This window comes from Oncorhynchus kisutch, linkage group LG15 (genome assembly GCF_002021735.2).
Source record: "Oncorhynchus kisutch isolate 150728-3 linkage group LG15, Okis_V2, whole genome shotgun sequence".
Classification (NCBI taxonomy): Eukaryota; Metazoa; Chordata; class Actinopteri; order Salmoniformes; family Salmonidae; genus Oncorhynchus; species Oncorhynchus kisutch.
The window spans coordinates 57171979-57198216 of NC_034188.2; the positions used below are offsets into that span (position 1 = coordinate 57171979).

At 42.6% G+C, this 26238-nt stretch overlaps 2 protein-coding genes across 7 annotated transcripts; both read right to left on the reverse strand.

Annotated features, from left to right (window-relative positions):
- Window positions 1-1523: 1523 nt before the first annotated feature.
- On the reverse strand, window positions 1524-26094 carry LOC109886757 (thymus-specific serine protease). Of its 6 annotated transcripts, none has more exons than XM_031790611.1 (21): window positions 17220-17465; window positions 16537-16705; window positions 15755-15843; window positions 15475-15599; window positions 15316-15364; window positions 15091-15155; window positions 13909-13979; window positions 13684-13755; window positions 13457-13607; window positions 12009-13203; window positions 10803-10978; window positions 9829-9928; window positions 9479-9608; window positions 9027-9150; window positions 8823-8900; window positions 8583-8630; window positions 8173-8457; window positions 5718-5859; window positions 4185-4364; window positions 3461-3615; window positions 1524-3161 (listed from the first exon to the last, which is right to left on the reverse strand). In XM_031790611.1, the coding sequence occupies exons 10-21, from the start codon at window positions 12067-12069 to the stop codon at window positions 3102-3104; spliced, it is 1539 nt and encodes a 512-aa protein (XP_031646471.1). In that variant the 5' UTR covers window positions 12070-13203; window positions 13457-13607; window positions 13684-13755; window positions 13909-13979; window positions 15091-15155; window positions 15316-15364; window positions 15475-15599; window positions 15755-15843; window positions 16537-16705; window positions 17220-17465; the 3' UTR covers window positions 1524-3101. The 6 variants fall into 6 exon arrangements, 3 of the variants coding, with proteins under 3 accessions (XP_031646471.1, XP_031646472.1, XP_031646473.1); XR_004203124.1 differs by lacking the exons at window positions 1524-3161; window positions 3461-3615; window positions 4185-4364; ... (6 more) ...; window positions 9829-9928; window positions 10803-10978 and adding exons at window positions 18230-18337; window positions 18425-18482; window positions 18583-18784; ... (8 more) ...; window positions 24531-24649; window positions 25964-26094 and having other exon boundaries at window positions 12482-13203; window positions 15755-18120; XR_004203123.1 differs by lacking the exons at window positions 1524-3161; window positions 3461-3615; window positions 4185-4364; ... (6 more) ...; window positions 9829-9928; window positions 10803-10978 and adding exons at window positions 18230-18337; window positions 18425-18482; window positions 18583-18784; ... (8 more) ...; window positions 24531-24649; window positions 25964-26094 and having other exon boundaries at window positions 12482-13203; window positions 15755-18120.
- Window positions 13099-15839, reverse strand: ech1 (enoyl CoA hydratase 1, peroxisomal). Its single transcript, XM_031791416.1, has 8 exons — window positions 15755-15839; window positions 15475-15599; window positions 15316-15364; window positions 15091-15155; window positions 13909-13979; window positions 13684-13755; window positions 13457-13607; window positions 13099-13203 (listed from the first exon to the last, which is right to left on the reverse strand). The coding sequence occupies exons 1-8, from the start codon at window positions 15837-15839 to the stop codon at window positions 13099-13101; spliced, it is 723 nt and encodes a 240-aa protein (XP_031647276.1).
- Window positions 26095-26238: the final 144 nt, after the last annotated feature.

A 26238-nucleotide genomic window follows, 5' to 3' on the forward strand; every position in this document is an offset into this window, starting at 1 on the left:
TCTGAGAGTGTATGTGTTATTATGTGTGTGTGTCCTAGTAAAATAAACTGTAGTTTATTATCACTAACAGGAGTTGTGTGTGCGTTGTGTGTGTGATTGAGCTCTCTCTGTAGGGTGGTCAGTAGTGGGAGGTTGTGACCTGGTCGAATCCGGGGGAGTGGAGATCATCAATCAGCGAGGGGCAGGCCTGAGCAGCAGGACCATCACCACCCCTCCACCCCACGGGGTAACAGATGGCCTTGGGACAACTGGCTCTTGCTCACCTCTCTCGTAACTCCCAAACACACACAGTATCTGCACCACCTCAACAATGCACACAAAAAATAACACATACACACACACACACACACAAACAGATCAGGCACCCACACACTCAAAGTGCAAAGATAATTAAACATACACAAAGACACACATGGTGCTAAATACCTCAATATGCTGGCACACATATTGTTTATGTTAATGTATTCATGAAGACCACCACAAACATGCATGTAAACAAACTCAAACACACAACAGTCTTCAGTTTTATAAACTGGAAATGTGCCATTGGCTGGATATATGTGTATAGCATTGGCTGGATATATGTGTATAGCATTGACTGGATATATGTGTATAGCATTGGCTGGATATATGTGTATAGCATTGGCTGGATATATGTGTATAGCATTGGCTGGATATATGTGTATAGCATTGGCTGGATATATGTGTATAGCATTGGCTGGATATATGTGTATAGCATTGGCTGGATATATGTGTATAGCATTGGCTGGATATATGTGTATAGCATTGGCTGGATATATGTGTATAGCATTGGCTGGATATATGTGTATAGCATTGGCTGGATATATGTGTATAGCATTGGCTGGATATATGTGTATAGCATTGGCTGGATATATGTGTATAGCATTGGCTGGATATATGTGTATAGCATTGGCTGGATATATGTGTATAGCATTGGCTGGATATATGTGTATAGCATTGGCTGGATATATGTGTATAGCATTGGCTGGATATATGTGTATAGCATTGGCTGGATATATGTGTATAGCATTGGCTGGATATATGTGTATAGCATTGGCTGGATATATGTGTATAGCATTGGCTGGATATATGTGTATAGCATTGGCTGGATATATGTGTATAGCATTGGCTGGATATATGTGTATAGCATTGGCTGGATATATGTGTATAGCATTGGCTGGATATATGTGTATAGCATTGGCTGGATATATGTGTATAGCATTGGCGCCCCCTGCTGAGATTAAAGATTTAAACAGTTAAAAAAGGTGATATTTTAGTCAAGGCTGTCTTTGTGTACTTAGTCATTTGAATATAATTTGCATAATCATCACAGTTTTTGCTCTATACTGAAACTCGACTGCTGACATGCACATTCTTCTGGGATCTTAGTAACAGTGGGCTAATGAACAAAATACAAAAAATAGTTTGGCGGTAAAATATCTCTTAAAATGAATTTCAGTCAACAACAATATCCCCACAATCCACAGAAAACAGACACCAGATTATCAGCAAACTTTTATTGATGATACTTTTCCAACTTGCAGGAATAAATCAAATGAACTCCTCCTAAAAAGATCCACACAAGCTACAAAGGAATCCAGCACACATTCAGATAATGTTTTGTCTGAGATAACTTCACTGAATCCAGACAAAGGAAAATGTGTGAACAGTCTGTAAACCTTAGAACACTCCATGATGTTAAAGTCGTCTTATACTGAGACTCTCTGGTTAGCTATACGCTACCAGTACGTAGTTAGGAAACTTAAATACTGTGTACAGCATTATAAGTGTTTCCCTAAATTACTAAAACTGTCTATTAAAATATAACTTATATACTGGAGTAAATTCAAGCACGCTATAAAAACGTTCAATAAACACTATGAAAACGTTAGAAAAACACTATAAAAACGTTAGGAAAAACACTAACGTTAGAAAACCACAAACGTAAAAACTAGAAGAACGTTAGAAAAACACTAGAAAAACATTAGGAAAACACCAGGAAAAACAATAGGAAAACACCAGGAAAAACAATAGGAAAACACCAGGAAAAACACCAGGAAAAACAATAGGAAAACACCAGGAAAAACACCAGGAAAAACACCAGGAAAAACACTAGGAAAACACCAGGAAAAACAATAGGAAAACACCAGGAAAAACACCAGGAAAACACCAGGAAAAACACCAGGAAAAACACTAGGAAAACACTAGGAAAACACCAGGAAAAACAATAGGAAAACACCAGGAAAAACACCAGGAAAAACAATAGGAAAACACCAGGAAAAACACCAGGAAAAACACCAGGAAAAACACTAGGAAAACACCAGGAAAAACAATAGGAAAACACCAGGAAAAACACCAGGAAAAACACCAGGAAAAACACTAGGAAAACACCAGGAAAACACCAGGAAAAACACTAGGAAAACACCAGGAAAAACAATAGGAAAACACCAGGAAAAACAATAGGAAAACACCAGGAAAAACACCAGGAAAAACAATAGGAAAACACCAGGAAAAACACTAGGAAAACACCAGGAAAAACAATAGGAAAACACCAGGAAAAACAATAGGAAAACACCAGGAAAAACAATAGGAAAACACCAGGAAAACACCAGGAAAAACAATAGGAAAACACCAGGAAAAACAATAGGAAAACACCAGGAAAAACAATAGGAAAACACCAGGAAAAACAATAGGAAAACACCAGGAAAAACAATAGGAAAACACCAGGAAAAACACCAGGAAAAACACCAGGAAAACACCAGGAAAACATTATGAAAACACCAGGAAAAACACCAGGAAAAACCATAGGAGAAACACTAGAAAAACATTAGGAAAACACCAGGAAAAACCATAGGAAAAACACCAGGAAAATGTTAGGAAAACACCAGGAAAAACAATAGGAAAACAGTAGAAGAATGTTAGAAAAAAACAGAAGAACACCACCTTAGAGGACCTGACCCATGGGGAGAAACATGAAGAGGGGCTCAGTCCACAGCACCATGTGATTCACTGCCCAAAGTTTGATTGGCTGAGTGATGGTCAGGAAGGTCAGATAATCAGGTAACCTGTCGTTGGGTCCATCAGCCCACAAGCTTCCAGGCAGCTTCCTTCAGCCACTTGGCAACTTTCCTCTCAATGGCCTGACAACCAGAGAGAAAAAAGACAGATCAGGATGAGGGGAAGAGAAGTTAAAAAATAATATTCACTAATGACATAAGAGATAGACAATGGGGCAGTTTCCTGGACACAGATTTAGTTTAGTCTTGGACTAACAAGCTATTGACCACGCTTTTTTGTTTCTGGGAAACCGGCCCAAAGTGTTCAATTGAGACATACAGTTCTGAAGCACACATTACTCTTCATGTGCCACCAAAGCTCACAGTCAGTGTCTCTCTCAGTTACATCAACTTAGTGTTGTCTAGCCTGCCGTGTGCCGTACTTTGCGGGCCTGTTTCAGGGCGGGGCGGTCTGCAGCGCCGCCGGGATTCATGTCGGCACAGTGGGAGGTGCCCTTGATGAGGATGGCCATATCTTTGTCCTCCTTGTCCAAGTCTTCTTCCAGAACGCTGAGCTCACGCCAGGGGTCAATGTCACCTGACAGAGGTCACAGGTCACAGACCAGAGGGACAGGTCATATACTGACTGTCACACAGAGGAGGTTGGTGGGAGGAGTTACAGGAGGATGGGCTCATTGTAATGGCTGGTCAATCATGTGGTTTCCATATGTTTGATACCATTCCATTGATTCCATTCCAGCCATTACTTTGAGCCTGTCCTCCTCCCACCAACCACCTCTGCTGTCACAAAATCACTCACAAAGACACAGCACATTGATTCACTGCCAGTGGGTTTAAATTACACTATGATGTAATGAGAGGTAATGGTTTAAACCTCCATCTATCTATCTATCGATCCATTCATCTATCCGGTGGTTGGGCCAGCAACCGAAAGGTCGCTTGGTTCGGATCCCCAAGCCATTCTGCCTTCGAACAACAACTGCTCCCCGGGCGCCGATAACGTCAATGAAGGCACCCCCCCCCAGCACCTCTGATTCAGATGGGTTGGGTTAAACGCGGAAGACACATTTCGGCTGAATGCATTGAGTTGTGCAGCTGACTAGGCATCGCCTATCTACTGTATCTATCTGTGAAGTCTCTGCTCACCGTTGACATAGAGCACCCTGTCGGTGTCGGGGTGGTCTCCTCCATAGTACTTGTTGGTGAAGGCGATGTGTCCGGGCAGACTGTGCTGGGGGATGTTGAACACCTCAGGACACAGGTCGGTCTGAGCCTGCAGGGTCAGCATGCGGGAGAAGGGACAGCTGGCGTCCTCACACGTCTGGTCTGTCACAACCAAACAATGATGAGGTAAGCCATAGAAAAACAATGAATTTCTATTGAATTATGATGTGTAGTTGTATTTCTGTAATGTGAGATACAGCTGGGTGGCTATGGGCATATAGTAATACAGATCCTATACTGAGTGTTACTGTACCAAAGAGTGGGAGCTTTGCACAGCTAGTGTTAATGCACTGGGCTTATGAATGTGCTGCTTAGGGGGAAATGAAGTCTGGAGTGTTTTTTGTTTTTTTACCCTCCAGTGCTGTGAGCACTCAACTCACTGACTGAAACAAATACCTTGCTTCTACGTGGGGACGTAAGCTTGGTAAATGTACAGTGGGGCCCGAAATTATTGACACCCTTGATAAAGATGAGCAATAATGGCTGTATAAAATAAATTATTCAAATACTGAGCTACATTGTATGCTCAAAAAAATGGAAAATTATATATTTTTATACTAATGCTATTGCTCAGAGAAAGATGTTTAAAAAGTCATTTTTTTCTCAAAGGGAGGGGTCAAAAATATTCACACCTCTAAAGATTCTTATAAATTAAATAGTCAAAAGGTTAGTATTTGGTCCCATATTCCTAAACTTCGACAGTAATCTGGATGCTACCATGATTACGGATAATCCTAAATGAATCGTGAATAATGATGATTGAGAATGTTACAGAGGGTCAAAGATCATACCCCCAAGACATGCTAACCTCCCCTGTTATTGGGAATGGTGCGAGGTTAGCATGTCTTGGGGGTATGATCTTTGACCCTCTGTAACATTCTTACTCATTATTCACGATTCATTCAGAATTATCCGTAACCATGGTAGCATCCACATTACTGTAGAAGTGTTTCGAAACATTCTTATTATCTATTCTGATTTATAATAAAGTGACTCCAAAATGACACAATACATTATTTACCATAAATTTCTATTGGGCACAAAATAATCTGAAACACAACCAAAACTAACTGCAAATGCTTCCAACATGTTTTTAGAGTCACAAGCTTAATGTAGTCATTGCATGCTAGGAATATGCAACCAAATACTAAACTTTTGACACCAAATACTTTTTTTTATAGGAATATTTAGGGGTGTAAATAATGTTTACTCCGACTGTTATAGAGAAAAACATGTATTACTTCTTAAACAAAATCTCTTTGCTGTTCTAGTATAAAATAGTTTCAGTATAAAATAATATAATTTCCCAATTTTTTTGCATACAATATAATGTAGCTCAGAATGATTTATTTTATACAGTCATTATTGCTCATCTTTATCAGGGGTGTGAATAATTTCGTACCCCAATGTATCTCCTCTAGGAGTGACAGTGTTGTGTGGTGGAGCAGTACTCACAGAAGCCGAACTCAGTGCAGGTCTGGTAGTACCACTGTCTCTCTCCATTGTAGGCAGAGTCCAGATTCGTGTCACTCAGGTCCTGGATGGTCTGCTTGTGGGACGCATCCAGACAGGGCTCCTCGCCTGTGGCCCGGTAGATCTAATACAAACACACACAGTAACAGTGTTCCCTGACTGTTCTACAATCACGCTCCACACTGCCATTTCCCACCTGGACAAAAGGAACACCTATTTGAGAATGCTGTTCGTTGACTACAGCGTTCAACACCATAGTCCCACAAAGCTCATCAGTAAGCTAAGGACCCTGGGACTAAACACCTCCCTCTGCAACTGGATCCTGGACTTTCTGATGGGCCGTCCCTAGGTGGTAAGGGTAGGAAACAACACATCAGCCACGCTGATCCACAACACCGGGGCCTCTCAGGGGAGCGTGCTTAGTCCCCTCCTGTACTCCTTGTTCACCCACGACTGCATGGCCAAACACGACTCCAACACCATCGTTAAGGTTGCTGACGACACAACAGTGGTATGCTTGATCACTGACAAGGATGAGACAGCCTATAGGGAGGAAGTCAGAGACCTGGCAGTGTGGTGCCAGGACAACAACCACTTGCAATTTGCAAAAAACAATCAGATTTCGACAGAAATATGGCTGAGACGCAAAGAAAATTCAAAGAGAGGGGGTACAAAAATGGTTAATGCCATTGAGAAAATTCAAAACAAACCGAGACATGATCTTTTTCAAGGACAGTCTCGCAAAAATAAGTATTCTTGTGTTCTAACTACCCGCTATTCAAAGTGCTCTGAACAAATTAAGGGAATCGTTCACAAACATCGGCACATTCTAAGATCTGATGACAGTATCGGTAATGTGTTTTCAGACCCCCCCCTTGATCGTATTCTCGCGGGGCAGAAATCTCAGAAATGAACTGGTAAACTCTGATTTACCACCCCAAGATATCCCTGCACAACATCTATTTGTAACCCTACTGGATGGAAACTACAAGTGTAATGGCTGTGCTCAATGCAATGGTACTTATAAATGTAGATCCTTCAAACACCCCCAAACAGGGAAACTGATCCCAATCAAAGGTGTTATTATGTGCTCCACTAAGGCAGTTATTTGTCTTTGTGGTAAAAATATTATGTGGGTAAAACAAAGCGCAAATTAAAAGTACAAATCTCTGAGCGTCGTAGCACCATTAGGTGCAAAAACTCGACTTACCCAGTTGCGGCCCACTTTTTGGAAGCAAACCACTCGATTTCGTCCCTACGTTATATCAGCATCGAACTTGTCACCCTCCATAGGAGAGGGGGTGAACTCGACAATATATTGTTAAATCGAGAGGCTGCCTGGATCTTTAATTTAAAGACCGTTGCTCCCCTTTGGTCTCAACGTAGACTTTGATTTGAAGCCATTCTTGTGATTTTTCTGTTGTAAATGTTTGTAGGCCTATGCAGCCAAATTGTATCTATGATCATATGCTATCCATGTTTTTGGTATGTTATTTTGATATGTGAAGATTAACCAATGATATCAGGCCACACCTGGCCATGATTACAGACACCTGTGTGTGTCCTTTGACACTATATAAACTAGTGACCTGCTGTGTTTGTCATTATATCCTGATGACAGCTTGTCTGTCGAAACGTTGGTTATTAAATTACTGTATCTGAGCCCCTAGAGTGTACGGCTCTCCTTTAATTTTTCAAGTGTTCTACTCCGCTAGCCAGCATCTAGCCTAAATAGGTGTGCTTTTCTTTAGCCTCCAGGACAACAACCACTACCTTAATGTGAGCAAGACAAAGGAGATGATCATGGACTACAGGAAAAGGAGGGCCGAACAGGCCCCCATTAACATCGACGGGGCTGTAGTGAAGCGGGTTGAGAGTTTCAAGTTCCTTGGTTTCCACATCACCAACAAACTATCATGGTCCAAACACACCAAGACAGTTGTGAAGAGGGCATGACAACAGCTTTTATCCCTCAGGAGACTGAAAAGATTTGGCATGGATCCTCAAAAATTCTAGCTTCTGGGCCTGAAAAATAGGCAGTTTAATTTGGGTACGTTTTTCATCCAAACATCAAAATACTGCCCCCTACACTCAACAGGTTTTAACTGCATTTTTGGTGAGGGGCTTGTACGTAAGAATTTCACTGTAAGGTCTACTACACCTGTTGTATTCGGTGCATTTAACAAATACAATTTGATTAGATCAGTCAAGGCAAGGGGATGCACAACTGTAGATCTATACAGCCCTCTGCTGGTTAATCAATGAATTGTCATGGTGTGTGTGTGTGTGTGTGTGTGTGTGTGTGTGTGTGTGTGTGTGTGTGTGTGTGTGTGTGTGTGTGTGTGTGTTCGTGTGTGTTCGTGTGTGTGTGTGTGTGTGTGTGTGTGTGTGTGTGTGTGTGTGTGTGTGTGTGTGTGTCAGAAAATACACATCATACCTGCACCAGCTTGATCAGCCGGTTGTATGCCTCAGTCTCCGAATCGTAGGTCTCTGTCTCATTGGTCATTATTTTACAGATCTCCTCAATAGTCAGGATTCCCCCCTCCTCGTTGTACTCCACGGTTCCCATGACGATGTCGGCCAGGCTCTGCATGACCTCGATCTGGTCCTCCAGATCCTCAGGGATCTCACAGCACCCAAAGTCCTTCCCCACCTCAGTGGCATTTCCTGCAAACAGGGCGGCCTCCACGGCAGCAAAGGCCTCCCAGATGTCCCCCACACACTGGAGGAGAAAGAGAGACAGTGACAGTGACAGAGAAAGTCAAATCCTACAGTAGGAGACTCATACAGTCAGAAATTCCAACACATGATTTCAAGTGCCCAGATCTACTGTAAATGTTGTCAAACCTTATCTGAACCTCCAACGTCCTCGTCCGCAAGGCTCAGACCCACCCCCTGGAAGAGAGCAACACCAGGGTTTGTTTTCACCTATGTCCATACAGCTGAACATAACATATACCATGCTATTAACACTATAAATAGTGCCACAGTTAATAGTTTGCCTACTACAACTACCACCACTACTACAGCTACCACCACCACTACCACTACCACTACTAAAATTAATACGAATGATGAGATCTTTACTTTGTTGAAGGTGGAGAAGTCCAGTTTGGCTTTGACAGGAGCAGAGGAGGCCACAGCACCGTAGACCAGGTGAGGGAACTGGAAGAGCAGGAACAGAGAACATGATTTACTATTATTACCATGGAATAGAGTAGACCAGCATACAGTAACACTGCTGTCCAGTCCTAAGTATAAATATAGACAGTGTTGTTCTCTCTACTGTACCTTTCCCCTGAGCCAGGCAGACAAGGCCCCAGCATAGGAACCTCCAAAGCTGATCCAGGTATTCTTGTCAGAGAGGTCAAAGCGATCGCTGATGTATTGATGGAATTCTGCAATGTCGGCAAGACTGGAAACCAAGAGATGGCAGAGAAAATGCAATTCAATCTCTGCCCAATTCAAGCCCACTCAAAAGCTCTCTGCCTTTGTCAAGTAGCAACCGACATCACAGACATCAGTTCAACGTCTAGTTTTGATTTACATTTGGTTGAGTTGTCAACTAATGTGAATTCAACATGAAATCAACCAAAGAATGTTACCATGCCATTAGATTTAGGTTCAAAGTTGGGTGAAAAAAATAAAAAATACCTCACGTTGATGACTTTTTGCAAATCCAATCCATTTTCAACATTGATTCAACGTCATCACATTGACTCCCTCCTCCCGCCAGTACTCACGCCTGCTGGCTGGACAGGTCTCCCAGGTTCTCAGTCTCCAGGCCATCTTTGTTGATGCTCTCGCCATAGAAACGATGCTCCAGGGCCACAAGCAGAGCCCCGTGCTCCTCAGCCATGTCCACATGGTGGCCTACAGATACACACAAAGCAGGAGCGGAGAGGAAAAATAGGGAGAGGTTAAGAGTTGGTTGAGGTATCAACAACACAAAAACCAAAGAACAGGCATTGACTTGTAACTAATGACAAGTATCAAATTCATAACACCTATGTAAGCCTAACTTATCGTGTCAATGCATTTCCATTTTCTTTTCATATTACTTAAGAGCGTGATGGGGGAACTTTGTGTGTACCTGCCAGCACATTGAACTCAGAGATGGGGCCCTCCCCTCCGATAAACAGGAACACTGGGCCATGAGGACGCTCCCAATAGGCTTCATTCACGAAAAACCTCTGAAAGAGAGAGAGGGTGAGAGACGGAAGGGAAGCAAGAGAACAAGAGGGGGGGGGGGGGGGGGCTGCAAATAACCTGTACACAGTGAGGTACAAAAGTGTTTGGACAGCAACTAATGTGTTGTTGTTTTGGTTCTGTACTCCAGTACTTTGGAGTGATAGAATGACTGAGGTTAAAGTGCACTGTCAGTGGTATATACATTTGAGTGTAATCACAGCACATCCCCCATTTTAGGGAACAAAAGTATTTGGACAAATTCACTTACATGTGTATTAAAGTAGTCAAAAGTTTAGTATTTGGTCCCATATTCCTAGCACACAATGACCACATCAAGCTTGTGACTCTACAAACGTGTTGGATGCATTTGCAGTTTGTTTTGTTATTCATGATTCATTCAGGATTATCCATAATCATGGTAGCATCCACAAAAATGTAGACATTAATTTCTAAACATTTACAATAAAAGTGATTCCAAAATGACACAATACATTATTTACCATTCATTTCTATTTGGCACAAAATTCTCTGAAACACAACCAAATCTAAATGCAAATGCATCCAACAAGTTTGTAGTCACAAGCTGTATAGTCATTGCGAGCTAGGAATATGGCATCAAATACTAAACTTTTGAATAGCCCAATACACATAAGTGAATATGTCCTAATACTTTTGGTTCCCTAAATGGGGGGACTATGTACAAAAAGTGCTGTCGCCCTATATGGATGAAAATACCTTCACATTAAAGCTGACAATCTGCACTTTGACCTCATAGTCATTGTATAATTTAAAATACAAAGTGCTGGAGTACAGAGCCAAAACAACCAAAAATACATTTGGACCTGACTGTAGGTGCACGTATGGGTGGTGGGTCACCTGAGGAAATGTTTCATCGTTTTGACTGTCGAAGTGGTCCAGGGGTTGGTGAATTTTCCCGTCTCTCACTTCGCTCATGGGCTTATGCCCGTTGACTGCGCTCATCAGCACATTTTTCTTCGCTTTCTCATACTGGATTTTACGCACGTGCTCCTTGATCTTCCTCAGAACTCGTCCTATGAAATGTCAAATGTGATATGAAATCCAATGAACTGTGCACAGCAAGAACGACAGGAACGGCAAATATAGAGATAATACGAGCTCAATCGTTTGTAGTTGCGCGTAAAGTCACATATGGACATAAATTACGCACGTATTTGTTGGTCAAACCACGAGAGCCTCCTTAGACTTGAACATCTGAATGTGCGCATATGCTACTCCTTAACAATTTCTACAATTATCTCTCACATTTCGTTCTACAAAAAGTGTTATCTAAACGTGTCACATACATTTTTGGATTGGATACAATTATGTATTTATTCCTGATGGTCTCAGCACATGGTTTTTGCTGATAAGTTATAACCCTCTGCCACAACCTTATCAGTCTAATTCATACACGACAGCCAAGCCCATGTTTATTTTATTTTTCATGGGTTTTATTATAATTCAATACATACTTAGTGTTAATAAACCATGTATTAGTTAAGACACTTAGGAACAGAATAAACGTTTATGTGCTCAATTCTTAAGCAGCCAATTTCACATATCTAAATATAACGTCTAGATTATCCAATTTCGTTTCTCCGAATACCACAATTTTATGAATTCACCTCAATAATTAAAACTATAGGCCTATGCATTAAAATGATATACGATCAACGTGTATATTATATCAGCTTACACAGATACATGGATGTACTTTCATGCTAGGTATAAAACCTCATATAGGAGCTTAGAGACTCCAAATGATGTATTGGACAATATTAAAATGATCTACTTATGTTTCATTACAAGCATCATGAAACCTCTTAACACATTAAATTAACTTGGCGAAAAACTGTTTTGAACGCAACTTGTTTACCACTTTTTTACCATGCGTTTTCTTCCTTCAGAAATCACCTCTTACTAAATATTTGGTCAAATGATACATTTTGTGTTTCGTTTCCTAGGAACAAGGGTGGCTCAACCGACCCAACTCTGCTCTACCTTATTTTATCATTTGAGTATTTTTTAAAATGATCAGTTCATTATGGATCGTTAACGTACCAGAATAGACGAAGTTCACAAGGAGAAGAAGGATGATACAACGGATGGGAGACAGAAGCATCTTCAGGCCTCCAACTACGACCTCTTTACTGATATAGGTCTACACTATGGTCGGAAAACCTTGCCGTCTTAATGTGAGGAGAACGCCTGCTTTTATGGCGTGCCCAACGTTTTTAGTCCACCCCGGGCTTCCCTGATTGCCCACTGTGCATATTTATAGTAAACAAGTCGCCAGTTGAGCGTAATCAAGACGCAGCAAGTGAGTCTGGGCAATAGGCATATCTCCTTCAACAGTGGCAGTGGTCCAAACTAGATCGACACTATGAGCATTGGCTTGGTGAAAGATGCATACACTTCACATTTAGGTATTGAATTGTATGCACAAAGCCTAAAACTCAGCACAAACACTTAACATGTTGAAACAGGGCCCTTAGGCTCAGTTCATCTTTTATAAAAATACAATTAAAAAAAGGTTTTATGATGCAATCATTTTTATAGATTTACAAAAGTGTGAGGCTGGTTGGTAGAGTACCCAACCTGAATCCTGCATGCGGAGCTAGCAAGAGAGAGGCCCCTAACTCTTTAGTTTACAGACAGCTCTGCTTTGGGTGATTCTGACAGACAACAAGGCACCAACACACAAACATATGCATCTGCTGGAGTCAGGAGGCGAAATAAGTCCTTTTCGTATTAGCTTAAATGGATAGTTGTTTGGCATTTATCAACCGACCCAGATTAACTCGTGGATACTATTTGCATGTCTCTGCGCCCAGTATGAAGGAAGTTACGAGGTAGATTTACGAGCCAACGTTAAATAGCTTAGTGCAAAGACTGGAAGTCTTCGGGAACAGCTAGCATGCTAGAGCGCAAACACTGGAAGTGTTCGGGTACAGCAAAGACTTCCAGCACTAACGTTAATGTAAGCTATCGCTAACGCCCAAAACTACCTCAAACTTCCTTAATACTGGACGCAGAGACATACAAATTGTATCCACTAGTTTATCTGATTCAGGGTAAGTAGATAATCCTCTCCATCCATTCCCCCTCGCCTAAGAAAAGCTGCACTTCAGCCTCTTTCTGCTCCTCAGGTTCAGAGCTTGGAGAAAGTTATTGTTTTAGGACTCTTCTTCTCCATGGAGGCTGCAGCTGACTTCATGACATCCTCCGTCTGCAGCATGCTCATGTTCCACGTTGCCTGAAGACAGGAGAGAGACAGACTGAACTCTCAGTCTCATTGTGTAATTCATTCTAACTTTTTTCGTTTTTTACATTTCAGATTTTGGACTTCCAATGACATCTACTTTTTAAAAATCCCACCCACCTTATCAGAACACTACGCTTGTTTAAGAGACATGGTTATCTATACTGGGTTGTGTTCTTGATAGCCTATATTGTTGCCCCAGTGACATGTGTGGTGTTGTGAGCATCCTTGTAGTACTGAGCCTCACCATGTAGTTCAGGCCCTCTGCCACACTGTGGTCTCTGGAGTAGATCAGGTTGACCTTGGTTCCCTGGACAGCCACAGGGCTGCGGCCTGCTATCTCCCCTGCCATCTCAAGAGCTCCAGCCAACATCGCCACCTTGTCCGGAAATACACGGCTACACAGGAAAAGAGTGTATGAGTACCCAACACACATACACAACAAATACACGCACGCACACGTTGTTTTCATACCTGACTAATCCACTTTCCTTGGCCTCATCGGCATACATCTTCCTCGCTGTCAGAGCCAACTCATTCACCAGGCTGGAGAGGAAAGAAGATGATACATATGATAAGGGATCTCTCTTCAGAACAATACAGGGAAGCACTCAGTGTTCCTTGGTTTATGAATGCAAGCAGAGGGACTACCACGCAGCATTACGGTGTAATGAACACATATCAAATGCTTGCTCTTACCTCCGGCTCCCAATGACTTTAGGTAGGCGCTGCAGAGTTCCAACGTCAGCTGCTAGGCCAATATCTACTTCCTGTAAGAAAGGTAGACCTTTCACATCACTCAGAGATACAATGCAGATTTAACAAGTATATTTTTCTTATCATTCTGCCTTATCATTCTGTCCACCTGGTGGTTGCTACAGACAACAGATACCAGTTACGGCCTTTGTAGACGGCACGATTTTAGCTGTCTTATGCCACGATTTTGCCATCCCAGACAAAATGTCCACGTCGTGGGCAAATTCTTAGGTCATAAATGATCATTGGACATCTTGGCTCGTTGAGTGTGACAGGGTCTAGGTCTGCAGATTCAGTACCATTACGTCTTGGCTCGTTCAGTGTGACAGGGTCTAGGTCTGCAGATTCAGTACCACTACGTCTTGGCTCGTTGAGCGTAACAGGGTCTAGGTCTGCCGATTAAGTACCAATACGTGTGGTCGTAGTCTTCGACAAAGCTCTGGCAGTGTCCAAATTTTTGGGCCTTTATCGTGTAGTGTGGCTGATGTTACGAGCCGATCCTGGTGACTGACCCATAGGAACACGGCCGGCACTGAGTATGCACACAATAATACAATAGTGAATAGTCAGATTCATATAATAGTTTGATTTAAACGTTTTCATGCAGTGCAAGAAGAGAGATTCCCATAATAATCTTGTTAACATGACATCTGATATCAGGCTACCTGATTGGATTTTGATAAATGCTCAAAATGGCCAATCAAAATAAGAGCTTTACCACAGCGACCATGTTATTTTGGGGAAGCGTATTTGATTGTGAGTTTGACGTATGAAGTTTGTGTGTGAAAGCTATTTTAAGATGAATACTTTTCGTTTTTCAAAACTCACTTCACTCGGGCATAAGCATAGTGAGGCTTGCGCTGCTGGCACATGCGCAGATGAAATACACCGCTGCAGTTGATGTATCCTACGTCGGATGACGGAGCCTCGCAAACCAATCGCAGAATGTGATGACAGAACTGAAGCAAATTGTACAATCTGGCCAGGTTGATCGCAGTGTGACGTGATAATCATAAAAAGGCTGAATCTGACATAAAGTCTGCAAAGACCTGTAGATGTCCCCTGGACTTTGGTCCTCATGGAGACGGTCATTGGGGCTGAGGAGATGTATTTAAGCCCACTTACCTTCACCTGAAACCAGGCATCTTGAGTGCAGAGACGGATATCACAGGCTGTGATCAGATCCACTCCTAACAGGACACGTACATGTTATAACATGACAAGCCATTACAGCTGTATTACAGAACACCTTCACCGGAGAAGAAACGGTGACATTTTGTAAATAATATATGAAAGCTTTGCAAGGCCTCACGGTCACAAGCAAATCAGTAATATACCACCAAAACTCACCGCCTCCAATACAAGCTCCCTGCACTGCCACAACCACTGGCTTTGGACACTACAAGTAGAAAGGAGGTGGTGGGAAAGAGAATGCATTTTCTTACTTGTTCACTATCAAGCCCTAACCTATTGTGCAGGAGTAAGTACTTCACAAGTTCATATACAGACCCTTTCAATGACGCTGAAGGTTTCCTGGTACTTGGCGATGATGCGTCGCATGTTCCAGGAAGTCCTGGCCATGTCATCCCCTTCAGGGTGCAAGACTTCACTGGCCATGTCCATCAAGTCAATGCCTACACACAGTCAAATTGCGACAGAGGTTACAGTATACCGGTCTTATTACTGGTATATTGCTATGTTTGGTATACTGTTGGCACAGCCTATTGATAAGTAGCACTCAGTTCAACCTGAGACAATCGTAAGCTTTTGGGAAACATAATTCTCTTACCAGCTGTGAAGACGTCTCCTGCACCGGAGACGACAACCACCCGGCAATCCGGGTCCTCAGCTATCTGTGTAAAGCACTCCACCATTTCTCTGAAAGAGGATGGATGTATGGTGGAAGACAGGGTTAAAAGAAGAAAATATATTTTTTCAAAGAAATATAGGATGCACATGCATTCATAAGGGAACACAGTGCCGTTGTGCTGAGTTACAAGTACAATTAGAAAGGCGGGAAAGTTTCAGCTGTGTTCAAGTAGTGTTTGGGCCAGTGGTGTAAAGTACTTAAGTAAAAATACTTTAAAGTACAACTTAAGTAGCTTTTTGGGGTATCTGCACTTTACTATTTATATGTTTGACTACTTTTACTTCACTACATTCCTTAAGAAAATATTTTTTACTCCATACATTTTCCTTGACACCCAAAAGTACTCGTTACATTTTGAATGCTTAGCAGGACAGGAAAATGGTCCAATTAATACACTTATCAACAGAACACCATGGTCATCCCTACTGCCTCTGATCTGGTGGACTCACTAAACACACATTCTTAGTTTGTAAATTATGTCTGAGTGTTGGAGTGATCCCCTGGCTATCCATAAACAAATCAAAACCAAATGGTTCCATCTGGTTGGCAATGATTTATACTTTTACTTTTAATAATTAAATATTTGAAACCAACATTTTACTAGGTGACTTTTACCTGAGTAATTTTCTATTAAAAAGGTACTTTTACTCAAGTATGATAATTGGGTTATTTTTCCACCACTGGTTTGGGACAGGTGTTACCTCCAGAAGGCTTTGTTCATGGCATTGCGTTTCTCTGGCCGGTGCAGCTCTATGTGAGTGACAGCAGTGGCAGGTTGACTGACAGACAGGGTGGTAAAAGGAGGAGTGGGGCCCCCCGGAGAGGATATGGCCCTTACAGCACTGAGACCTGGAAGCCATAAACTCCTGTCTGATGATCAGCACCGAAATGAGAGGGAGGGTGATTGAATAACAATGAATTACAGCAAAACCAAATTCATATTGAATGAGAGCAACACATTTCCGCTAATAGTCAGTTGCACGGTTTAGACCTAAACCACCTTGCTATCCACTCCTATACAGAATAGTTACATAGTAGTCACCTTTCACCTAGTTAGCCAAGATGCTAACCAAACACGGTTTATACTAGCTGGAGGTAATTAGCTAGCTAACGTTACTTAGCCAGCTAGCTAAGTGTTGACATCTATGTAAAAAAAATAAGTTACCTAGCAGGCTATAGGCTCTGGTCCGAGTCTCGAATTATTCTATGGTGTTAACCAATTACGTTTGCTACTTCCTAACCTAAGTTTGCTAGTACTGGAGCTTGCTAAGTAGCTAACGTTAGTTGAACGGATGCGACCTACAAAATGCACATTTAGCCAACTTTAGCTACGTTTTAGAGCTGACAAAGCACTGCATCGTAAAACTCACAATAATGTACTTACTTTTCACGAGAGCTGATCTGATAATGAATGCCATAGCCCTTCGACTAAATCAAACTCGAGAGCAAGAAACAAATGAAAGGCGCAGTCGGTGTACTTGCCGCAACTAGCTGGCTGTTAAGTAAAATGTAGTGTTGTGCAACGCTTATAGCTACAAGCACCAAAGGTATAGAAAGCAGTTAAGGGTATTTACTTTTACTGTGAGCAAAGAGCGCATGCTGTGAACACAATCTCAACAGTTGTTCCACTAAACTAGCTGACTTTGTACAATTTCTGAGCTACAGCATCTAGGAATCGTCCAAATGCGGCATTCAAAGGGGAAGGATAGGGTCGCTTTTCTAGCCCTTATTAACGGAATAGTTTAATAACGGAACAAATACTAGATTAAATTATAATTATTACCGTAGTTGTGTTGGTTATTCAGTGAAATGATATTACAAAGTTGTTAACCGGCATAAAGAGGTTTATTTATTGAGGGCTGTAACAAAAGATGCACTACTTGAAATTGAGTTTTATTTCTCACAACTAAAGAAACTCGCCTTCCTCTAAATACAGACAAATGGTAAGCAGCAATAAAAAAAGGGGGGGGGGAAGTAATAAAAGATGTGAAACAATACAAAAGCCTTTCCTTGTTCATCCATCAGGCATAAAAACAAATTCAAATTATCTGTGATTTACCAGTTCTCACACACCTTGCTTTTATGAGCTCAATATCAAAGAATTAGGACAAATCGATATGACTGCGGACAAACTCACTAACGGCCTAAAACACACAAGGTCAAAATAGGGGTGAAGACTGTAGGGATGACAGTTTGTGGAACATTATCCATGATCCTGGAGGCCATTTAGGTTGCATGCTGAGCGGTAGAAAAGCACAGCTTGAGGGTGTATGGGTACGGGCCAGCTGAAGAGAAAGACAGAAAGGGTTAGAAAACAAAAAAATACCCATCACCACACCATTTGAATAAAAACGTGATATTTTTAATACATAGGCTTCGATTTCAAACACTTACTTGCGTTCTTCATCTGGTAGTGGTTTATCATGGACAAGGCCTCCATGGCGTCGTTGATGGACTCCCACTCCAACAGCCCCGACGAGCTGCGCTCACCTGGACCGGCACCTGATAAGACAGTCCAATTCAGTTTAGCACCACTGTCATTCATACAAGAGTATGTAGTTCCAAAATGAAGCTCAAGTGTACACTTACTCTTTCCTGTGAAAAGTTTGATATTTGCAGGGGCTTTGACACCAACATCTTCACAGATCTGAAAAGAAAACAATCAATTGATTATTTTTGTAGGCATGTTGGTCTTTATTTCACTGCTCCATACATGAAGTGGTTTCCCGATGTGCTTTGGGACTCACCTGAGTGAAAATCTCAACGGATGAGTCTGGCTGGGCGTTGAAGAAGTGAAGGACATTGCTTGGGTGCTGAATGCGGTTCTTGGCAGCCTGCTCTGGGGAGGTGAAGCGGTTGTTGCGGGAGCCGTGGAAGTCCTTGAAACTGGTGCTGCCGTCCTCCAGCTCGTAAGACTGACCAGGCATGATGGCCTGCTGTTTGGACACACTGCAAAGGGAAAAGAGCATTAGACTGAACTTGTACAAGCCTCACAGAACAGTCACTTATTATGGCAAGAGGCAGCGAATAAGATTAAGCATCAACTTTAAATGACAAGGCACTGAATGAACAGGCGTTTCCGATAAACATCTTACCAGACGCTGAGCTTCTGTCCAAAAAGGAAATTGTTGTTGAGGTGAGTGATGGCCCGGTCTACAGCGTAACAGTCTCCCATCTCCACCATGGCTGCTCCTGGCTTACTCTTCATAAACTTCACCTGGAGGTAGGGGACCAGATGCACAGGGTAACTCAATAGCAGCAGCATCTTATTGAAATAACTGCAATGGCTTGCCATCTTTCCCTCCACACTTACCCGCTCCACATTGCCATAGAGACAGAAAACATTAAACACTTTGTCGGCGTTCATCTTGGCAGGCTCCAAACCGTAGACCATGACTACAGGGGAGTCTGCGTGGGCACTGTACTCGCCAGGGGGTGGAGGGGGGGGCCCGTAGCCAGGTCCCCCGCCGTAGCTGTGTGCCCCCCCTCGTCCCCTCATGGGAGGACCCATGCGACGGCCCTCACTGTAATGTGGGGGTGGTGGGGGGCCATAGCCGCTTTCGTCATATCCATGGTAACCACCCGCTAGAAACACAAGGGACCACAATATCATATAGGGAACTAGGCTTGATTGGAACAAAGGATAGATGTCCAAAGAAAGAGGTTAACCTCACCATGTGTAAAAACATCTGGTTTTGATAAAAGGGTGGCACATTCCATTACCAGATGAGCTAAGAAAATTGACTACACCGCACCACTTCGCTGCCACTGTGGGGTACCCATTTTTAACCCACCATCTGCACCTCGCAGGTGAATTTAGTGTGAGGAGAGCACTACAAAGGCCAGCACGTGTCTTCCCCCTGGGCCTAAGAGCCTTACCGTACTCTGGAGGGTGGTCTCCCAGCAGAGCCGGCGCCCTCACACGCTTGTTGGGGTTGGCACTCCCATCTTCTGAGAGGTGATAAAGGCAGGAGGCAGAAAAAAAAAAAGAGGGGAAGAGAGAAGAGCAATAGATAAATTGGCAAGAAACAGGAGACATTACAATGCAGCACAGTAGCGGATGTTCAATTAGAATTAAGGATAGCACACAAGAAAAACACATCTAGAGAAAGCACACTAAGCGTAATAACTACTGAATATTAACACCAACAAGACCAAAAAAATCAAATCTACATAGTACTGTATATCTACTGGTTCAGTCATGGTATTCAGATGCCAAAGGCGATTTTTATTTATTTATCTTGGGTTCAGTGTAAACAAACTGTCTTTACAACAGCTAAGAATGAATTAAACGCTAAGAATCCTGAAAGCTAGCTACATCCTCCAATTGAAATCTGTTAGCATATGGTAGAAGGGAGAATGAGGTGGGTGAGAATGAAGCCAACGTAAGTTTGCAAACACACCTCCAGCATTGCTCCCATTGCCATCAGCTTCTGCATCTGTACAGGTACACATCTCATACACATTAAATTCAGGCCAGATTAAACACACTCACCTACACATGGATAGTTGAGAAATTAAGAAAAACATCACTGGCGCATTAGACAAATTTAACTGCTTCAACATTCTACAATGTAAACTATTTCAATACATTCACAGTCCATTATCTTCATATTGTAACTAGGTTAAACAAGAAAGCGTCACATTTCAAATCTGTCTACAAGTCTCGAAAAGTGAAAAGAATACATATAGCCTCCTAGTGGAGAGCCACCCAAACACCAGCTTTATTCAGACAAGTCTTCAACGGTGGACAAAATACCCACAGGGAATACACTACAAGGCCACCTTTGAAATATGGTGGCACTGGGAACCGAGGGAGTGGAATGCCATATAAATACAGAAAAAAAAGAAACAACTTTGAGGACATTTTTTTTGAAGACATCCCGAGTGTAAGAAATGGGAATGTGTGTTGTGTAACAAACTGGGGATCAGTTTACTTACAGCATGGATATATTGAAGGACAAAGATTGAGGCTGGAGCCATTTGCTGTTATTTGGCAGTTGGTCCATTACTTCTCTCCGTTTTCATTTAAATCCTTTTCATCTTTTACTCCACTCCCCTTTGGAAGAACATTTCCACCTTTAGTTGGATTTCTGGCCTTTTTGTGGCAATTTCCATTGTGGTTGGTGGTCCACTCTCCAAGTGCCTTATCGAACACACTCCTTGCCAATGGCAGGCCGCAAAGCAGCCATTTGGAACATATCAGACCTGGGTCCTCATTAGGCGCAAATTGCCAGACCTGCGTCACATGGAAGGTGTTACACAGGAACTAAAAAAGTCAAATTTCCACAAGAGAGCTGCATTCAGAAAACGATGGAGAAACTAAACAGGGATGCATGTTGCAAAAACAGTATAGGGAGGAAAGGAGGGGGGGAAAAGAGGCAAAACAGAACACCCGACTCCATGAGGTATGCATATATGAGGAGAAAAATGTGGTCTGTCTGAATGTGCATATGCTTGTTCATGTTTGTAGTGTCTTCATCAGTTGTCTGTTGTATTCCTTCCCATGTGACTGGCTACAGCCTGACAGTGATGGTGCGAATCATCTATGGAGTCAGTGCAGCAACAGGAGCGGAGGGTTTTGAGTAGTGTTTGATGTGTTAAACATCAGGAGCAGGGCACAAGAGAGCAAAACCACCTGCACCACCAAAGGCAGGCAGGTACAGAGAACAGGACAGGACTGTGTAGTCTTGAGCAACTGGTTTGTATCAGTATGGTTCATCTGTTTTGTGTTTGTGTGAGCATGCGCGTCACTACGGGTCTCTGGATGTTGTCTTTATAAGGTGGGTCTCCTGTGGATGTGTATCAGTCAAAAAGCTTCCGTGTCAACACTAAGGTGATGACTTGCAGGTGAGGTCAGGGTGATGGCATGTTTCAATGTGTCAGGCATGTCTTGCTGGGGTCTCAAAATTGGGATGGTGTGGAAGGCACAGCTTAGTGCCAATGTACCAGCAATCAAAACTCCCCATGGAAAATGTGTCATGCCATAGAAAAGGTATAGGGGATGTCTTCGTGACTTTGGAGCTATGTTGTTGCGGCACGAAGGAGATGGATTGGGGAGGGGGGGGGGAAATGTCAGTTTATCAAAGCATGTCTGCTGCCATGGTCTTGCAGTCTATCCATCCCCAATGTCCTAAGTGTTCCTTCTGTTTGGTACAGAAAGTGGATGTGTCCTTATTGAAGTAGGAGCGGTGGAGGTTGAGGTGGTGTTGAGAGTAGTGTTGACGGCAGGAGTAGTGTTGGGAGTAGTGTTGATGACGGCAACAATGTGTCTCCGATGCATATATGGAAATGTGTTGCTCCAACGTGTTTCCGACGAGAAGCTAGAGTGGCTGTTTATGTTCAATGCTTAAAGTAGCCTGTATAGATGTACAGATCTATACATTGACGAGTGCACTGGGAATGAAAGGAGCAATTGGCTGTTGGTAGAGCAAGCTTCACAAGAGACTCAAGTGGGTAAACAGGAAGGTATTTTTGCTCAGGCTGTCTAGTCTTACAACTTGATGTATCCATGGGCAGTGCATCAGATTGGTTGCCATTGCAAAAACAGAGCAATCAACATATTTTTTACACAGGCATAACACAGTCTAGCAGACTTTGCCGAGGCGCCATCAAGCAGGTATTCAGACAAGAAAGTTAGAGCTTAATGGATCACTGGCGAGATTTATGAGCAACATCCTAGAACACTTCCTTATCTCACATTTAATGAGGAACAAATGACTGTCGTCAGGTAGTTTTTACTACGAGTCAGTTGTCGCCAAACTAGAAAAGCTGCAGGACTTTGAGTTGGTACCCTTAGTGACCACATATCTTTAGATCTGATAGCACTGGGTTGAGGTTAAGGAGTTTACTCCGGGGTGTTCCAAGCAAGGGCGCATCCTGTTTTATATTAGGTGTGCAACTAAAAGCCTTGAGCAACAACTGTAGTCTCTAGTGAAGAATATCTGGCCATTCAGCTGCTCCTTGCATCCCTAGCATGTTTGGCTGTGTGACGGACGGTGCATCACCAGAAGACCACACCAGCACTTCAGTCATAATGCCACTGAAATGGAGCCCCATGTAAGAGTAAACTGTAATTTGCTAAACCAATATAACAGCTGGAGAGAAAGATACCAACCCAGCCCTGTGAACATTGATCTGGTTAAAGGAGCATTTCCTGTGCTCAGTGGCATTACCCCTGAAGGTCTACCATCCAACCCCCCTTCCATCCCCCACAGTGGCAGTAAGGGTGCTGGTAGTGTCAGCAAGGACCACAGATGGCTGTGTGCGTTACCTTGACCACTCAGGTTGGGGTTGGTGTAGTCCCAAGTGTCCTGGTCATTCTTGAACACATTGAGACGAGTTGGCTGTGGGAGAATATACAAATTAATTCCAAAGCAAAGCATTTTTTCAAGTCCATATCATGGAACACTAGAAACTGTTCGGGGCTATGAATGTGCACGTTCCTCTACCTTGGCATATTCGATCTTGAGTGTGCAGCAACCAGAGTAGATGTCTGCCCCATTGAGGGAGGCTTTCGCCCTCTGTGCACTCTGCACTGAATCAAATGTGTTGAGAGTCAAGGAAAGGTCATGCAGACTAGTTCTGAGAACAGTACGTCGCACAGACACCATAACACGTTCTAGTAATTCCAGAGCTTATTGCACTAGCCCTTGTTTACAAGTCTCTTTGTGCTAGTAAAAATACATCTGGTTAATCACTCATCACACACAGCATGTGCTACAAACAAATGACATGTTCCAGACTGCTGGTTTCCTGATTTGGTATGTAAACAGTATGTCAACTTACAAATTCCAGCAGTCTTAGTTTCACTAAGGCTTACCTGCAGGCATTCAAATGATTCACAAAATAAGTCATTCTGAAAAATGTATTTTGCAGCAAAGGATATTCCACCATGGCCTGAACACCATTCTTCCGAAAGATAACAATCCTCTGGACAGGGCCGCAGTTATTGCAGACAGTGTAGAGGACATCCTGTAAACGTTAAGACATTCAAATGATCAGAAATAATATTGAAGTAAACAGCACAACAGAATCAACAGGTTGGGTAAAGGTGGCCAGCACTTTACCGTGGTAACGGGGTAGATTGGGTTCATGATGGTGAGAAGTAGCACATTGTTGACACTTCTAGAATCGTCCGGGTCGCCTGGCCGGGAGATCTTCTGGCTGGTGGAGTAGTTGACAAAGGCTGGGTGCCCGGAAATGTAGATCTGGTTGTCATTCGCATACGTCACAGCAGTGCAAGACCCATTCAAATCCTCATACTCAACCAAGGCCTGACGCTTCTTGGGCATAACAACCACATAGCTGTAAACAAAAAGGTTATATTAATAAAGGATGCATAACAAAGTTTCTTTATTTGCTTTGCTCCTCTGGATTGCTTCTGGGTGAGCAGGCTTTTGTTTCAGCTTGGATTATAGCTACTCATCTGGAACATGAGTTGAATCAAGTGTTATAGAAGTGTTAGAACAGAAGCTCTGCAAAGGTAAAGATGGGTACTGTTAAACCAGTAATGGCTTGGATTGTGGTTGGATTGTGTTTGCGTGGAGCAAAATTGGACCATGAAATGTGTGCATTGTAAGCGAAGTAGTCAGGGTACCAGTCTGCTTCTGCTTGAGCTATTTCTCAGGTGCCGTGAGAGAATTTTTGTGTTTATTTTTAAAGCAGATGGTCAATTAATGTGCATATTCATTACCTAATAGCTCCAAACTCCTGCAGGGCCTCCACAAGGTCAGCTTCTGTAATGCCATCCACCAAGCCCCTCACATGCACAACTGGAGAGGGAAGGGTCTTATGTGGGTCATCATAGCCTTCCTGCAAAAAATAATGGGTAAACTAAATTCAAGCAATAAACTCATGTTTCCTGGTCAGCTCATAGCAGGAGGCAAGCTGAATAAACTCAACTACATGGTAAAATAAGTTTATGAACTCCACCAATGGAGTTGAGCAGATACCAAACGTTGTGTAATTCAGCACAGACTACGTCAATTCGTCCATGGTCAATACTTCGAAACTGTAAATTATGAAAGGCTTACCTTGTGTCCTGTGCAGTTAGGTGCCTGCTGAAATCCACTCCCAATAAACGTTAATCAAATACAACCACCGTTTGCGCATGTGCCAATTGAATCGCAACGACAACCGGTGGTTGTATTTGATGTTTTATTCAAATGTATGGATTTCGGCAAACAAAGGCATGCAACCACAGAGACCATACATTGGTACACGGTATGCGTTTCAAATTAAATGGTTTGAAGTATTGACCTTGGCGAATCGACGTAGCCTGCTTTCTACTAAACTCCATTGCTGGAGTTAATCAAACTTCCTTCACCATGGAGTTGAATTTAGTCTGGCTGGAAATATTAACTACCTACCAACATGTCATGAAATAGGGGTAACTAGTCAGCAAAACATTCGGGGAATATTAATGAGGAAATGTATTTTGTTATCCGTAATATTACGAGAACGTGGTCTCAGAAGGTTATGCATATTCGAGAAGTAGCGAATTAATTCGCTCGCTAGCTAAAGTTAGTTACCGGCTAAATCAATGAACCTGTCAATAATGAATCTAGTTAAGTTTATTTAAGTGATTATGCCCGAGACGTCGGTGTTTGTTGGATACATTGGCACGGGTGTTAGGCCCGAGACGAAGTTAACACCGACTCGTGTTCGTTGGTTCGAGCCTGGCAAAACGAAGCCACTAGGCTAGAACAAAGCAATAACGTTACGCTACCACTAGCTAGCTACCATAAGATATGGCGTGGCCTGCATCGAACACTCCCATTCATTTAAAAGAAAAAAGGCTAGCTAGCGTTAGCTAGACAATGGTTGGAAAAAATATTACCCGAACTAGCTAGCCAGTTTTAAGCTATATAGCGGCATGTTTACTGGAAATAATTTAAGCTAAACATAAAATAGACTGAAAGTTATTCTACAAGAAAAATACTTGTGGTTTTGTTTAACATCGTGGAACACGGTAGAGCGGGCTAACGTTACTGGGTGCAATCAATTTTCGTAACGCCGCGTCATGAGACTGAAATTGTTTTTTTTACAACTAAAGATTACATTTAAATTCATGCGTTTAATTTCATTTCATTGTTAACGCAGATTATATCAGCATTAATTATTTACCGTTGCCATTCCGTCGTTGGTTTTTAGTCTTTTCGTTGCCCTGCCGCCTTCGTAATAACGGCCTGCCATAGCCATGTTGTCCCAGTTAAAAAGGTTGGTAGCGGTGACGGTGTGAAATGGACGGGAAAGTCCTGAACAGTCACACATATGGGCCCGCCTTGAAGAGTCCGCTACGGTTTCCAATTGGCCTAAAAGGCACGTCAATAATGTATTCATGAACCTACGACCAGTTAAAATGCACAAAACAAGCCTTTCTGAATATCTTCTGGTCAGAG